At 36.4% G+C, this 16,711-nt stretch overlaps 1 protein-coding gene across 1 annotated transcript in view; it reads left to right on the forward strand.

Moving 5' to 3' along the window:
- Positions 1-15,944, forward strand: part of LOC145689492 (uncharacterized) — a 47,590-nt gene extending 31,646 nt beyond the window's left edge. Inside the window, exon 2 of the mRNA XM_081763664.1 lies at positions 15,827-15,944. Within this exon, the coding sequence (XP_081619790.1) occupies positions 15,827-15,944 (118 nt within the window). The remainder of the gene's footprint in view (positions 1-15,826) is intronic.
- Positions 15,945-16,711: the final 767 nt, after the last annotated feature.

A 16,711-nucleotide genomic window follows, 5' to 3' on the forward strand; every position in this document is an offset into this window, starting at 1 on the left:
GTAAGAACTAATAGCGTTATATTAACAAAGGTTCACCAAGTAGTTTATAAAATAATATCGTCCTTATTTGTAATGGAATTGCAGGGGCTTATCGCCCAGCCTTGTTAGGAAGAAGAAGCATATACAGTTTATTGCATTGCAGATAGCATACCCTACAGGGAAATAAAATCATAGGTCACACTCTATCACTGTACTACCAAACCAAACTAGTAATATTCCAAGACAAGAACCATTGTCTTGTTCTAAAAATAACACTAGACTAGTAAGTGATAACACAATACGTGTACAGAAACCAATACATAGTCATTCAGGGTATAGCCAGCAAGTTTTTCTAGAGGGCCTTCATTTTTACAAACTAAAAACAAATCAAAAGTTTCTTTCAAGATTATGAAAGAATTAATAACACATAGATACATATGTATTTCAGAAGTACATATTATTATTATTATTATTATTATTATTATATTATTATTATTATTATTATTATTATTATTATTATTATTATTATTAATATTTAGTAGTAGTAGTAGTAGTAGTAGTATAGTAGTAGTAGTAGAAGTAATATATTTCATATATGCTACATTTCTGAGACTTGAGTCTTGATAGTACGTGAAGTTTAAATCAAAGGTTATGTTACGGACGGCAAATGATGGCTTAACACCAAAAACATATTCTGGCCGAGACCGGAGGTTAGTCTGTTTTATGTTTATTAAACGTGTTTAATAATTACAGCAAATGAAATATGTTTATAATAGAATGTGAAAGAATACAGTTTTAAAAGAATTAAACTACGTCAACATGTTAAAATAATTAAAAGAACCTAATTAATCAGCCACTTTGTACTCTCGTTTGCTTAACTGAATGAACCGAGGCCTAAAGGAAAAAGAGTTTTCTGCCCAAATCTCATAAGCAGTGGGATATTTTAATATTATAGAAACTGACCCTCCTTTCGCTTAGAAGTGTAATTTTCAAGACGCTGAAACATATAGTATTTTATTACCTTTAGTTAAAAGTTCAAATGCCGAGTTTCACGCATCTAGCTTAAACAAATCCTTCCTTAATTTATTTACATATTTTCTGAGTAAGTAATGGGGAAATCGAACATAAAAAAATGTGCTCCCTTTGCTCTTTCCCTTTTATGTGTTCAATTTTCAATTTTCAATTTTCAGTTTTTCTTTTTTTTTTTAATAGGAAAGCTTATATGCCAAGTTTTATTTTACTAGCTTTAGAAACTTGCGAGATACACTACCCTTTAAAAAAATCTTACCCCACCCTTTTTACGATACTTATTTCCAAAAATTCTTTCTTATGTACTGCTTTCATAAGAAAATTATATTTTATAACTAAAATTTATCGCCTCTACTTGTAGTAGTATGCCCAAAAATCACTCATCTTTACTCTTTTATATAAGAGTACAGAAGATAAATACAGTCAAACAAATGGACTTCCATGAACAGTTTCCGATTTCTTATAACTAACTTATTCGTAGAATTTCCCACAAGCTGTGGTTTTAAATTTACGCTCTGTCAAAGTCCAAGTTTCAAAAAGGAAGTAACTGGAAATACAATAATATTATGTATTTATGTACATGTGTAATAAGTATAAATTTATTGTCTTATTGAAGCTTTCGTAATCTGAAAATAAACTTTTGATTTGCTTTTAATATATAAAAATCAAGCTCCCCTAGAAAAAATTGCAGGCTACACCCCTAAATGACTATGTAGTAATTTCTGCAAAAATGGCACAGGACCTAAAATTTAGGTCTAGTGCCTATATTTTTAGGACTTGTGCCGTTTAGAACTTATGAATGTCACCCAATGTATTGCATAGTAAATGTTCTTTGTTCAATTTTAAATCTACTGCGTTCTTTATGTATACCGTTGGTATTTAATGTTCACTCGTGAAATGTCTAGTGAGCTTTTGTCTTAATTAAGTAAACTTTGGTGGATTTTTGTCTTACTCTTAATAAAATTCGCTCCACACAGTATATATTGAAATTCTGAATGTTTTCTTGCTTTCAGAAGTCTGGTAAAATATGCTTTTTAAACATTTTTTCAATTTTTTATTTATTTATTTTTGTTTTAGGAATTTGTCTTGGGATTCTCGTATCTCCATTCGAAAGAAACGAATTTCTTAACTAATTATGTAATTAATTCTTAGAATGAAATAAGTTGTATTATGTAATTCACGTATAAATGCAGAACAGATAGTGATAATAATAATCTTAGTAGTACAAATATAGCTGTTATTGTTGGAATTAGCTACGTTCGTGACATTATTGGGAACTAGTTGCTGCATCGTCGCAATTTCGTGGGGTGGTGGCGAATTTCAGAACTAAAGCAAGTGAATGAAAAAGGCACAAGACCTAAACGGCACAAGTCCTAAAAGGCAGAAGTCCTAAACGCCAGAAGTCCTAAAAATCATATCGCGGCACAAGTCCTAAACGGCAGAAATCCTAAAAATCATACCGTGCCACAAGTCCTAAACTGCAGAAGTACTAAAATTCAGGTCTACTGCCTATATTTTTAGGAGTTCTGCCGTTTAGGACTTCTGGATGACACCCGACACATCATGCTGCCTCAGTGATGGTTTGGTGGGGAGTGAGCTACTCAAGCACAACCCAGCTGTATTTTTGCGAACAAGGTGTTAAATCATCTGCCAAGGTATACCAGAACACAGTGCTAACACCTATAGTGTAACCACTATCTGCTACCATGTTCCCTGGAGAAAGGTGGACCTTCCAACAGGATTCCGCTCCAGGCCACACAGCGAAACCAACTTAGGACTGGCTGGCGCGGAACGTCCCTCACTTCATTTCTACCACTGATTGGCCTTCTAGCAGCCCGGATCTTAACCCGTTGGACTACAAACTTTGGGCAGTACTTCAGGCAAAGGTCTGCCATAAACGGCATCCATCTGTCGACAGTCAGAAACAATCTTGGCCCGAGCAGTGAACAATTTTCCCATGGACAGTTTTGGGTAAGTTACATGTAAAAATGTAACGCGTTACAAGTTACTTTACTTTTTCCTAAAATGTAACGCGTTACTTGCTCCCAAAAAGTAACTGTTACTTTACTTCGAAAGTAACGCGTTACTTTTAGGTCTGAAACTTAGAATATGTGAACAAATGTTATCACTTCAATTTTCCGTACTACTATTACTATCGCTTTTATTATTATTATTATTATTATTATTATTATTATTATTATTATTATTATTATTATTATTATTATTATTATTATTGCCCTTTCTGAATTGCTTTATGTAAATGCAAGGACACATTTTTACTTGACAGCTATAAGTTATGAATATTTTCATATAAGGTAACATTGGCTAAAATGCCATACTGCGTTACTCGTAGGGATGGGCTAGGGTAACCAGATGTACTGGTTTTCGCAGTACAGTACTGTTTTTCAAAGAGCTGTCCTGCGTGTTGCGAAGATGTCTAGGAAATCGAGAAATATCCTTCTTCTTTAAAATGTCCTGCGAAATGTCCAGAGTTAATTTATTTGCAATATCTTAATGTTTCATTCTTTATTCACAATATTTTGAATCAAACACACTCTTTTCCTGAATGATGAACCGCTGTGTTTTTTAACACTCCTCAGAAGACTAGGGATGGAGAACAATCAACAAACCATTTTTTACAATACATCGCTTTTACTGAGAAGGCCTTGTTGAGATATCGGTAAAGTAGGAAAGGTTTCTTATTGAACTTATGACAGTGATGCTAACCAAGTTAAATAGAAGTTCCTTTGTGCCGGTCTAAATTTTCTTTCATTTCTTAAAATAATACCACGCTTCGAAATTTATTATTATTATTATTTAGCCCAACACGAACTTTGACTGTACGTTCATAAAATAAACCAATTTGTTATTCATCAAAGCATTTGGAGTTGTGTTTAATTCCTTTAATAATTTTGTTCAGTGCTTCTTCTTAACAAAAATGTTCATTAACTTAAGGTTAACATTAATTGAAATAATGATATGCGTATTGCCGACGCAGTAAGATATCATATACAGTACTATTATACTTGTGTCCTACTTTTCGATTGTTAGAATGTGGTCATCCTACGATGGGCACGAGTGAGTACGAGCGAGTATTCTTTGAAACTCGATTCGACTAAAACAGACATCTTTGAACGCGATTCGAAAAATTTCCTCCAACTCGACTCGAATTCGGGTCGAGTCGAACCAAATCTGGTTTATAGTTTCGAGTATTCTCTTCAAGTATCTTGCATAGACAATATAGGTTATCAATGATACTAGTACTACTACTAGTACAACTTTTATTATTATTATTATTAATAATAAATAATAATTATAATTATAATTATAACAACACTGTGTTTAAACATGAAAGAAACGCGGTCTGTGTTTGAATACTAAAAAACTAGTTGATTGCTAACCTCGGTAGTCGTGAATTCTAGGAGTCAAGGATATTGTTCACGAGCTTGTGAATTTGGGTTGAGGGTTTAGGTTGAGTATTCGGGCTCGAGCCAAACATTGTTAAAAGTTATAGGGCACTGGCCAAATATCTTCAAAACTGTTCGGCCCGGGTTTACAATTGTAAACAACTTGAGCAGCTGGGCTCACAGCTCACTCACTATGGACCCGAACCGAGAAGTGAGCCGAGCCAACAGCTCACCGAACCGTGTCAGCAAGAGCCTTCGGCCCAGATGAGCCGAACCGAGCAGATGGTTCATCCAACCAAGCCAGCTCGAGCCGATGGTTCACCCCAAGCGAGCCGGCTCGAGCCATCGGCTCAGTTATTACTTCCCAACTGAGCTTCTTATTAAAAAAGTCTCTTGTGGTCTCGATATCGAGACGAGAAGACATGCGAGCATGTTTCCTCTAGTGAGCAACATTAAAAGTATTCCATATTACTACTTAGCTTACATTTCTCATGGCTTTCGCTTTCTAGTGGAATCAGGCCATGATTTCAAAACGAGTTAAAACGTAATAATAATAATAATAATAATAATAATAATAATAATAATAATAATAATAATAATAATAATAATAATAATAATAATAATAATAATAATAATAAATATAAGTATTCCATACATATAGAAATGCTTTTGACCAAGCACACAAGAAATTATATTTTGTCCATTTAGCACTATCATTCTTTTGTCACTCACAATTATTAATATTCATATAGTAAATATCTTATAATTCTTATATTTTAAAATCAATTGACAGGTCTCTGATTGCTTTTATGAGAAATAAATATTTGGTTTTATAGATACTACGCAGTGGGGATGATCGTGCGTCGTTTCGGTCCTATGCCGTTTCGGTCCTGCGCCGTGTCGATCCTGTGCCGTTTCGTTCCTATGCCGTGTCGATCCTGTGCCGTTTCGGTCCTATGCCGTGTCGATCCTGTGCCGTTTCGTTCCTATGCCGTGTCGGCTCTATGCCGTTTCGATCGTACGTATTCTATGCATATAACTTGCACAGGCATAGAATCGACAGGAGTTTATAATTTGTAAGAGCAAAGATTAAACAGATAATAAAAATATTATTTTTTTAGGCACATGATTAAAAGTTAAATTATTTCAGAGCAGCGGCGTGAGTGCAAAACAGCACAGGATCGACACGGCATAGGACCGAAACGGCACAGGATCGATACGGCACAGGACCGAAACAGGTTTCTGAGCTGAATTGTCGGTCGTATGCCGTGTCGATCCTGTGCCGTGTCGATCCTGTGCCGCATCCCCATGGAATTGTTGTGCTCCAATAGGTTAATTTTTGGGTTATTTTCCGTGGCAATTAAAACGCAATTCCTGTAGCTTTCTTAACTCCACTGGAACAAATAACCAATACGTACTCACGCAATGGCAAATATTATATGGCACCATTTTTTCTATGAACCAGTAATACGCACAACAAATTTACATTTCCAGATGAAACTATATACCTTAATGAGTTACTTCAAAAAAGTGGGGGCAGTGCCCCCTTTGCCCCCCTAATCGCCGCACATGCTTGTAAGCCTCTTCCGTTTAAGGAATGGTGTAAAAACAATTGTGAAAGAATTCCAAGTTTCGCATATGGGAGTACAGTAATGTAAATAGAGAATTTGCTTTTGATTTTTTTTTTCTTACATCAATCTCAGTTCCAAATTTGAGCTCTATGTGAACTGTCTGATAAGATGGGATCCTTGGCTCTTTCTATTTAACCACCAAAACTATGCCAGATGGCTTTCAGTGTATTTGAGTGACATGAAAAATCTGCCAGAGATACACCCGAGAATAAGTACATAAGGAAATTTTAGTTGGGAAGTTTACTGGTGACATTAGTGGGAGATTATTTTCTGCAATGACATTGGACAGGCGAATGAACAGTGCAATGCTTACATTAAGGGGGATGGAGATGCAGTGGGACTAACAGAAAACCCAGACGTTTTGAGGTTATGGATGGTAGCTGGTCCTGAAGTAAGAGTGATAAAAAAAATTGAAGAAGGTTTAAAAACCCTAACACAGCCTCAAAAGAACACCATGAATGCTCATCAAAAACCCAGGCTTTATTTTTCAAACATGTAAATAATTTGAAATACATTATTGAAGATTTAGGCAATCTATCTGAAGAGAGCAGCCAAGGCTTGCGAAATGTGTCATTGTTTCTCAAAGTGGAATTGCGAATTTAAGAGAACTAAGAGATCTTCGTACACATCAATTTAAAGAATTTGTCAACAACAGACTTGAACAACAGGTAATATGTATCAATTGAGAAACAGATGCAAGCACTCAAGGGAAGTTGTTCAAAACGAATCTTCAACGAAGAGCAAATTTCAATTGTTGATCAGAAGAATAAAAAATGATGCCTCTTTTCAAAATTATATATATCGGGTGTCAGCAACAAGATTTTGATTTTGACGAATTTTTTAGCCATGAAAACCAGCCATATTCATCATCTTTGTCAGACTGTGTTTGTCTTTAAAATCTAAGAAATCTGATCTTCTTCAATGTTTCAGAAATGTTTGTGACTATCCCAGCGACAAACCTTCAGCATCATGCCCCATACTGGATGGCCAAGCCTTAGTCCACATGATACATCCTGGAGATGCCAAGACTTTTGATGTGTACGCAGAGATTTGCCAGCATAGTTCTTCACGAATGGGACACTATAAATAGAACTTACATTGTCTGGAATGACTACTAACCTGACAGTTTGGAAGCTGAGACCACGATGTTTAGAGGTACTGGCGTAAGATGAAAAGTTTGTAGTAATACGTATGTGCCTAAAACTTGAAAGAACGTTTTATTCAATAGTGAAAACAAGAAGGAACTCTTCGACCTACTTGCAACTAAATTCGTATCTCGAGTCGGGAAAGAAGTCGTAACTACGAAAGGAGAAGTGATATTATGCAATACACCATTATGTACCCATGAAGATCATCAGCCATGCAGTCAAGAGGAAGCGGATACAAGAATTTTGCTTTATGCTATGGAGACGTATCAAGATAGACACAAATCTATCATCATTCGGGCACTGGACTCTGATGTTGTAGTCAAAATTTAATCAACTACAAGCAGACTTCTTATGGATTGCTTTGGCACTGGAAAAAAGAATTAAGAGCATCCCAATTCATCTATAAATACTATTTACCAAGCTTGAAGTCGGAAAAACTACTTCCCTTCCATTTTCCATGCATTGTCGAGTTGCGACTCAACTACCTTGTTTACTGGTTATGGAAAAACGCTTGGCAAACATACAGAAATCTCCCGAACATCACACAGACATTCCAGATTTTGTCTTAGCAACCTGCAGAAATTGAGATGTTTATGGATGAAGTTGACAAATTTGTTGTTTTAATGTATAATAAGTCATCATGTCATAGCACAGTTAATGAGTGCAGAAAATAACTTTACAGACAAAGGACGTTCCATGGAAGGAATACCACCAACAAATCAGCTTTATTTAAACATGTCTTGAAGAGTGTTTATCAAGCTGGCTATTATTGGAGACACAGTTTGGTTAAAAAAAAAAAGTACATTATCTGATCCAGGCGTTTGGGGTTGGCACAGAAATGAAACTGGAAGCTTTGAGCCAACATGGACAACTCTTCCTGAAGTGGCTCGGGCATGTAGGGAATTATTCAGTTGTTCTTGCAAAAAGTGCAAAAGTCCTCGTTGCATGTAAAAATGCAGTGTACGGTGCTCACGAATGCAGTGTACAATGCTCTGCAAGTGTACTGACTGTGAAAATGAAGTGAACAATTCGAGCTTCCTACTTTTGTTGTCAGTAGTGATGATGATTTTGACGACGTTGAGACTGACATTTAATGTGGTTTGTTACAAGATATCAGTTTTACCTTTATTTTAAGTCTTTTAATCTCTAATATTTCTTCTCGTTTTGTTTCTAACGTGTCAGACAGGAGCAAAGGTGTTTGTTGTGTTAAAGTAAAAAAAAAAAAAAAAAAAAAAAAAAAAAAAAAGATGAAGTACAATAATGTAAAATTAATGGAACACAAACAAATGAAATGTTTTAAATAATGTTCCTTTAGAGTAACTTGGGTAAAGATGTCCCACTTTTTCATTATTACCCATTTTCCACTCCTGCAATTGAGGTGCGGTTTTTGAATTTATGATCAACTAGAAGACTGACGTCTTGTTTGTTATATCTCGAAATACAATTTTATTTCATTAAATTTAAGAATTTAAAATAAACTATTTACAAAAACCTTCAAGTGGGGCATCTTCGGCGCGCATGTTGAGGAAAGATGCCCCAGTTTTACAATTTTTCAAAATATGTTCATAATCATCATACAAACAGGCAATTATGGTTTTGTATCAATAATATTACTAACTTTAGTATCTACTAACTATCCATCAAATTGTATAGAAAAAATGAACAAAATGACAAATATTCTCCATGTATGTTTTCTAAATCCGTACGTAAACAATGGATAAAAAAAGAGAAAAAAGAATTGTAGACCTTACATATTATTACCTGTTCACTTTTTCAAACTTGGATTCTTGGGATCGAGCAAATCGGGAACTTTTCTTTAAAAAATGTCGTTTTTGGAAGTTTGAGCCCCTCTGCAGCCGCCCCAGCTGAGAGTACGCAACCCTAACGTACCCTGAAATAATACAAAGGAGTTATGGTATCTCTTTGCCAAATAACATTGGAATATCCTACATAATGGCCTGAGAAAAAATATTCCCAAATCCTGTTTGAAAGTAGGAAATTTACACTAAGAGGGAAATTTGCGATCTAAAATTTCTGGATAAATTAATATTCCAACGAATTTCATGGCTACCACTTAATTTTCTTTAAAATGATACAATTTCTCAATTGCAATACTGTTCAAGATCCTGTGAGGTATGGAAAAAGGGAAATTTGGGAGAAATCGGGAAATATATAGGAAAACCTTCTTTTTTTAAGGTTTCTTGCTCGTAGAATGATTCCAGATGAAAGCACGTTTCCTTAATGTACCCTAAAAAATATATTGGAGTATTGGTAATGTTTATGTCATTTGCTGTACCGATATCATACATAGTAACGTTGTGAAAACAATTTCCTAATCTTATTTCTAGGACAAAATATCACATATTAGCACTACTTCATAGGAGTTTAAACTGACGTTATGTAGAGAGAAACACGTAAGTCATTGTGGATTACTGCCTATGTTTCCAGAGGTTGGGCATCTACCTGCTATGATTAGATATTCAATGTCAGTAATAGCAGATGCGGTAAATTATCCCAATAAAGGACAAACACCTGGTATTACTTGTGATGTTCACCTGTATGCCCTTGCAAAACGTATTCAGTGGACATGTCCTGAAAAATTTTGGGGCCCTATATCTGGAGAAGGCTATCATGAGTGTACTCGGAGTTCTTTTAGATGGCAGTGGATGAGTTGAATACATCATTGAGGTTAGATAGCATCTTAGGGTAGAGATCAGTCTTATATCAAAGTGCATCATATTTCAAGGGCAAGGTATGCACATCAGGTGACATTGTGTGCCCTGTTTATCTTGTCGAAACAAGCTTAAACTCAATATATTAATGGTCATGAAGAAAAACATGGTACTTGTGAGCAGTGGTAGCGATTGGACGTTAAAAGGGGGGAGGCAAGACATGATCTGAATATTTGGATATCAATCTTAGTTTCCCTAATTGTTTCTAACACTTTGTTTGACGAAAAGTTGTGTAACTAATAGGATACTACTCTTAAACAATGAAGGTGTGAGAAGTGATTTGATTCCTTGCTCATGCACAGCTTAAAATTCTTTTTGTATGAACCAGTAATACACACAACAAATTTACATTTCCAAATGAAACTATATACCTTAATGTTACTTCAAAAAAGTGGGGAGCAGCTACCCCCCTTGCCCCCAAATCCCCGCAAATCCTTGTAAGCCTCTTCCGTTTAAGGAATGGGTAAAGACAATTGTGAAAGAATTCCAAGTTTCGCATACGGGAGTACAGCGATGTAAATAGTGAATTTGCTTCTGATTTTTTTTTTATTAATACATCCATCCCAAATTCCAACTTTGAGCTCTACGTGAACTCTCTGATAAGATGGGCTCCTTGGCTCTTTTTATTTAACCACCAAAACTATGCCAGATGACTTCGAGTGTATTGGCGTGACATGAAAAACCTGCCAGAGATACACCCGAGAATACATGAGGAATTTTTAGATGGGAAGTTTACTGCTAACATTAGTGGGAGATTATTTTCTGCAATGACATTGGACCAGGCGAGTGAACAGCGCAATGCTTACATTAAGGGGGATGGAGGTGCAGTGGGATTAACAGAAAACCCAGACGTTTTGAGGCTATGGATGGTAGCTGGTCCTGAAGTAACAAGAGTGATACAAAAATTTGAAGAAGGTTTAAAAACCCTAACACACCCTCAAAGGAACACCATGAATGCTCATCAAAAACCCAGGCTTTATTTTTCAAACATGTAAATAATTTGAAATACACTATTGAAGATTTAGGCAATCTATCTGAAGAGAGCAGCCAAGGCTTGCGAAATGTGTCATTGTTTCTCAAAGTGGAATTGCAAATTTAAGAGAACTAAGAGATCTTCGAAAACATCAATTTAAAGAATTTGTCAATAACAGACTTGAACAACAGGTAATATGTATCAATTGAGAAACAGATGTAAGCAATCAAGTGAAGTTATTCCAAACAAATCTCCAACGAAGAGCAAATTTCAATTGCTGATCAGAAGAATAAAAAGTGACGCCTCTTTTCGAAATTTTATATATCGGGTGTCAACAACGAGATTTTGATCTTGACGAATTTTTTAGCCATGAAAACCAGCCATTTTCATCATCTTTGTCAGACTGTGTTTGTCTTTAAAATCTAAGAAATCTGATCTTCTTCAATGTTTCAGAAATGTTTGTGACTATCCCAGCGACAAACCTTCAGCATCATGCCCCATACTGGATGGCCAAGCCTTAGTCCACATGATACATCCTGGAGATGCCAAGACTTTTGATGTGTACGCAGAGATTTGCCAGCATAGTTCTTCACGAATGGGACACTATAAATAGAACTTACATTGTCTGGAATGACTACTAACCTGACAGTTTGGAAGCTGAGACCACGATGTTTAGAGGTACTGGCGTAAGATGAAAAGTTTGTAGTAATACGTATGTGCCTAAAACTTGAAAGAACGTTTTATTCAATAGTGAAAACAAGAAGGAACTCTTCGACCTACTTGCAACTAAATTCGTATCTCGAGTCGGGAAAGAAGTCGTAACTACGAAAGGAGAAGTGATATTATGCAATACACCATTATGTACCCATGAAGATCATCAGCCATGCAGTCAAGAGGAAGCGGATACAAGAATTTTGCTTTATGCTATGGAGACGTATCAAGATAGACACAAATCTATCATCATTCGGGCACTGGACTCAGATGTTGTAGTCAAAATTTAATCAACTACAAGCAGACTTCTTATGGATTGCTTTGGCACTGGAAAAAAGAATTAAGAGCATCCCAATTCATCTATAAATACTATTTACCAAGCTTGAAGTCGGAAAAGCTACTTTCCTTCCATTTTCCATGCATTGTAGAGTAGCGACTCAACTACCTTGTTTACTGGTTATGGAAAAACGCTTGGCAAACGTACAGAAATCTCCCGAAGATCACACAGACATTCCAGATTTTGTCTTAGCAACCTGCAGAAATTGAGATGTTTATGGATGAAGTTGACAAATTTGTTGTTTTGATGTATGATAAGTCATCATGTCATAGCATAATTAATGGGTGTAGAAAATAACTACAAACAAAGGACGTTCCATGGAAAGAATACCACCAACAAATCAGCTTTATTTAAACATGTCTTGAAGAGTGTTTATCAAGCTGGCTATTGTTGGAGACAGAATTTGGTTTTGAAAAAAAAACTACCTAATCTTATCCCGGCCTTTGGCGTTGGCACAGAAATGAAACTGGGAGCTTTGAGCCAACATGGACAACTCTTCCTGAAGCAGCTCGGGCATCTAGGGAATTATTCAGTTGTTCTTACAAAAAGTGCAAAAGTCCTCGTTGCATGTACAAAATGCAGTGTACGATGCTCACGAATGCAGTGTACAATGCTTTGCAAGTGTACTGACTGTGAAAATGAAGTGAACAATTCGAGCTTCCTACTTTTGTTGTCAGTAGTGATGATGATTTTGACGACGTTGAGACTGACATTTAATGTGGTTTGTTACAAGATATCAGTTTTACCTTTATTTTAAGTTTTTTAATCTCTAATATTTCTTCTCGTTTTGTTTCTAACGTGTCAGACATGAGAAAAGGTGTTTGTTGTGTTAAAAGTAAAAAAAAAAAAAAAAAAAAAAATGATGAAGTACAATAATGTAAAATTAATGGAACATAAACAAATGAAATGTTATAAATAATTTTCCTTTAGAGCAACTTGGGTAAAGATGTCCCACTTTTTCATTATTACCCATTTTCCACTCCTGCAATTGAGGTGAGGTTTTTGAATTTTTGATCAACTAGAAGAGTGATGTCTTGTTTGTAATATCTCGAAATACAATTTTATTTCATTAAATTTAAGAACTTAAAATAAACTATTTACAAAAACCTTCAAGTGGGGCATGTTCGGCACGCATGTTGAGGAAAGATACCCCAGTTTCAATTTTTTTTTTAAATGTGTTTATAAATATCATAGAAACAGGCAATTATGCTTTTGTATCAATAATATTACTAACTTTAATATCTACTGACTATCCATCAAATTATATTAAAAAGTCAACAAAATGACAAATATTCTCTTTCTAAATCAGATTGTAAACAATGGATAAAAATAAAAGAGAAAAAAGAATTGTAGACCTTGCATATTATTATTTGTTCATTTTTTCAAACTTGGATTCTTGGGATCACAATTAACGCAGTGACATGCAGTAAACCTACAGTTTAAATCGAAATCACTGTAATAATTCAAATTTTCCAAGGCGTTCACACCGGAAATTGAATCCGGGACTTCTTGCATCAAAGGGACACGTACTAGCCACTAGAGCAGAGGGGAGGACCGCATTCTTTTAAAATGCAAAAGCCTGCTCCCTGAAAAAGTAATACCTCCCCTTATAACAACTTGCTAGCTACAACACTGATCTGATGAATTAGTGGAAATGCTCTTCATTTGGCAATGAAGGGATATTTGATTCACTCAGAGATGTACCTTTTGAGAATAATTCAACCAGATAAAGGAAGTTGTAACAAATCAATTGTCGCAGTACCCCTTCCCCAAGGGTACCTTTTTTTTTTAAGTATTTCGAACAACTCTAATAAATATTCAGCTCTCACAAATGGCTTAAAACTCAATCCATGCACATTCTTTTGGTGACAGTTTAATCAGCTTATCGGAAAATTTCAACGGACGCCCTACCCATCAGTTGTTAATCAACAAGCACTATCTTCTGATCAAGACAAAGCTAATACATTTGCCCAACACTTTCAAATATCTTCACTCCTCTACCTGGTTGGGATACTCAGTTACATCTAAACGCAGCTATCGATAGTCGATCTGACCCCAACTTACCACATTTACAACCTAATCCCAATCACGCCCTGGAGTTATATCATCCACTTGCAGTACCGATTCAACCTACTTATATCCAGGCCACACTCCTCAACAAACGAAATTCCGCTGCAGGCTTTGACGCTATTACCCATACACTGATTAAGAACGCCCTTCCTGTTGTCTTCACCTTACTAAGTATCATTTATACATTCATACTTCGAACTGTTTTTTTTTCATAACTTGGAAGTACTCAAAATCTTACTTTTTCCAAAGCCTAATAAGCCTCCTTCTGACCTCATGTCTTATCGGCCGATACAACTACCATCAACACTAAGCAAAATTTTGGAACGCATATTAGTTCGCCGCCTCCATGACCATTTGCAGAATTACGAGTTACTTCCGTTGCACCAAGCTGGGTTTCGACCTAACTTTAGCATTCTAGATCCCCTGTTACATTTCAGTACTTCTACATATAACCAATTCAATCGAGGCAATCCATCTAGTCTGGTTACCTTCGATCTAGAAAAGGCGTTCGATAAAGTTTGGCACCAGGGTCTTATATACAAGTTATACTCTTTTCAACTTCCCCGCTCTTACATCAGAGTTATACATTCCTTCCTTACAGCCCGACTCGCCTACATCTCCATCAATGATGCTGTGTCCTTTCCAATCTTTTTGAATTCTGGCGTACCACAGGGATCTTCTCTTTCACCCCTATTATATTTGCTGTACGTATCCGACTTGCCCACTACTCCTAACGTACAACTTTTCCAATTTGCTGACGATACAGCATTTCTGGTTATCGGTCGAAGAATTACTTCTATTCAATATAGCCTTCAACTGGCCATTGATGCTTTTGTCGACTGGTGCGACACCTGGCGCTTGGCAATTAATGCTACGAAAACGCAAGCGATCGTTTTCTTACCATCTAGACGACGATCACAGGTCCATCGAAATCCCCAACTGCTACGTCTCCATGTTGACAACAGTCCGGTTACAATCCATAGTACTCTTAAATATCTTGGCGTTGTATTTGACTCCAAGCTCACTTGGATGCCTCATCTTCTTACTGTCATCGAGAAAGCCAAAAACCGACTCAATTTACTAAAGCGCCTAATAGGTACCACGTGGCGTCTAAATTCTTCTCTCCTTCTCAATACATACAAGGTTTTCATGCGCCCAATTCTAACCTATGGCCACACAGCCTGGATATCAGCTCCCTCTAAATATTATCTTAAGTTAGCCATTCTTGAACGCCATGCGTTTCGTTTAGCCTTTCACATCTGTCTCCCGCATCGGACACGCCTTCTTTATGAACGCATCAATTTTCCTCCACTATTATCACATCTTGAGGCCCTCCGCTCAAAGTACATTCAGAAACGCATTGAAGCTCCTCATCCCATATTCCTGAGCATTCTCCGCAATGACCGAGACTATGACACTCCCGCTGTATATTATCCGACACCTCTTCAGCATCTGATGACCATTTATCATCTCAACATCGGCCAAGACAACATTGATTCAGAAGTTTTTGACATTTATCATCCTGGCACAGTTTCACCACTCATCTATCCATCTCATGCACAGTAAACCATCCACTAACAGGGCTGCCTTTGTCTCCATCAGTTCCTGCGTCGCCCCAGGAACAGAAGATCACAGCATTTGTCTTACTAACATCACCCATGTGTTGTGGCGTCGTAGCACTTCACCCTCATACCATCCATCATTACAGATCTAATGATTGTCATATACTTAGCTGTTAAAAATAATGCTGTTATAGCCCTTCATGTATTCAACTAACCACCATATGTTTGATGTATCTATTCATTTCAGGCCCCACAGTGCCAGCAAGACCATAACTTGGATGCCAGCCAGCCAGTCTGGACCAGCACCCACCGTAACTGAGGCTTGCCCTCACACAATTGATGACCCTCCCCATGAAAATGAATAAAGTTTCAAATAAATTGATAATTAAATAGCACATAGACCCTCTAATGTTAACTTGGACCTCTTATGCTATTCTCCCTAACTCTTACCGAAGAAAGGGCGCAACCCTTTGAATGGGTAAACGTTAAAAGAAATCGATGGGTGCTTACAATTTGTATATTCCGAAGGAGCATGTTCCGATCCTATGTAGTGAACTCTACATTCTATTAGTATTTGCGTGCACTATTTACTGCAAACTTTATTCCGATGCTTGGAGAAATAGTCTGTAGGCAGATGCGAGAAACACATTGCTCGATTGGGTTTTAGTCTTCCTTTCATTAATTTCGTCCCTGACTGATTACAAGCATTTCATTATACCGTGGTAAGAAAATCTATGCATAAGGACAACAATACAGTCAAAGTATGTATTCGTATCCTTCGTCATGGTTATTTTCACAGTAGTGAATGCAGATTTAACTGGAATATACGGTGCTTAAGACTCCACATACAGATTTAAATGCAGTCACGGACAGAGGTTCTACCATTCCTTCATGTGATTTTTCCATGTTTGCCTCAGAAAATGTCTAGCAACAGCTAGAAATATAACATCCCTGATTTGTGATTTTTCCATTCAACTTGAGTTTTAACATGACCGGTAATGATGTCGCTCCATTATTACTGTTATTAACTATGACGTCATAGTTCTGACGTCATCATTTTTATCTGGAAAAGTAAGGAGAAAATATACGTAGAACGGACAAGAACAATTAATATTCTCAGTAATGTTGGAAA

The sequence above is a fragment of the Thermobia domestica genome, chromosome 7 (genome assembly GCF_964235325.1).
Source record: "Thermobia domestica chromosome 7, izTheDome1.hap1.1, whole genome shotgun sequence".
Lineage (NCBI taxonomy): Eukaryota > Metazoa > Arthropoda > Insecta > Zygentoma > Lepismatidae > Thermobia > Thermobia domestica.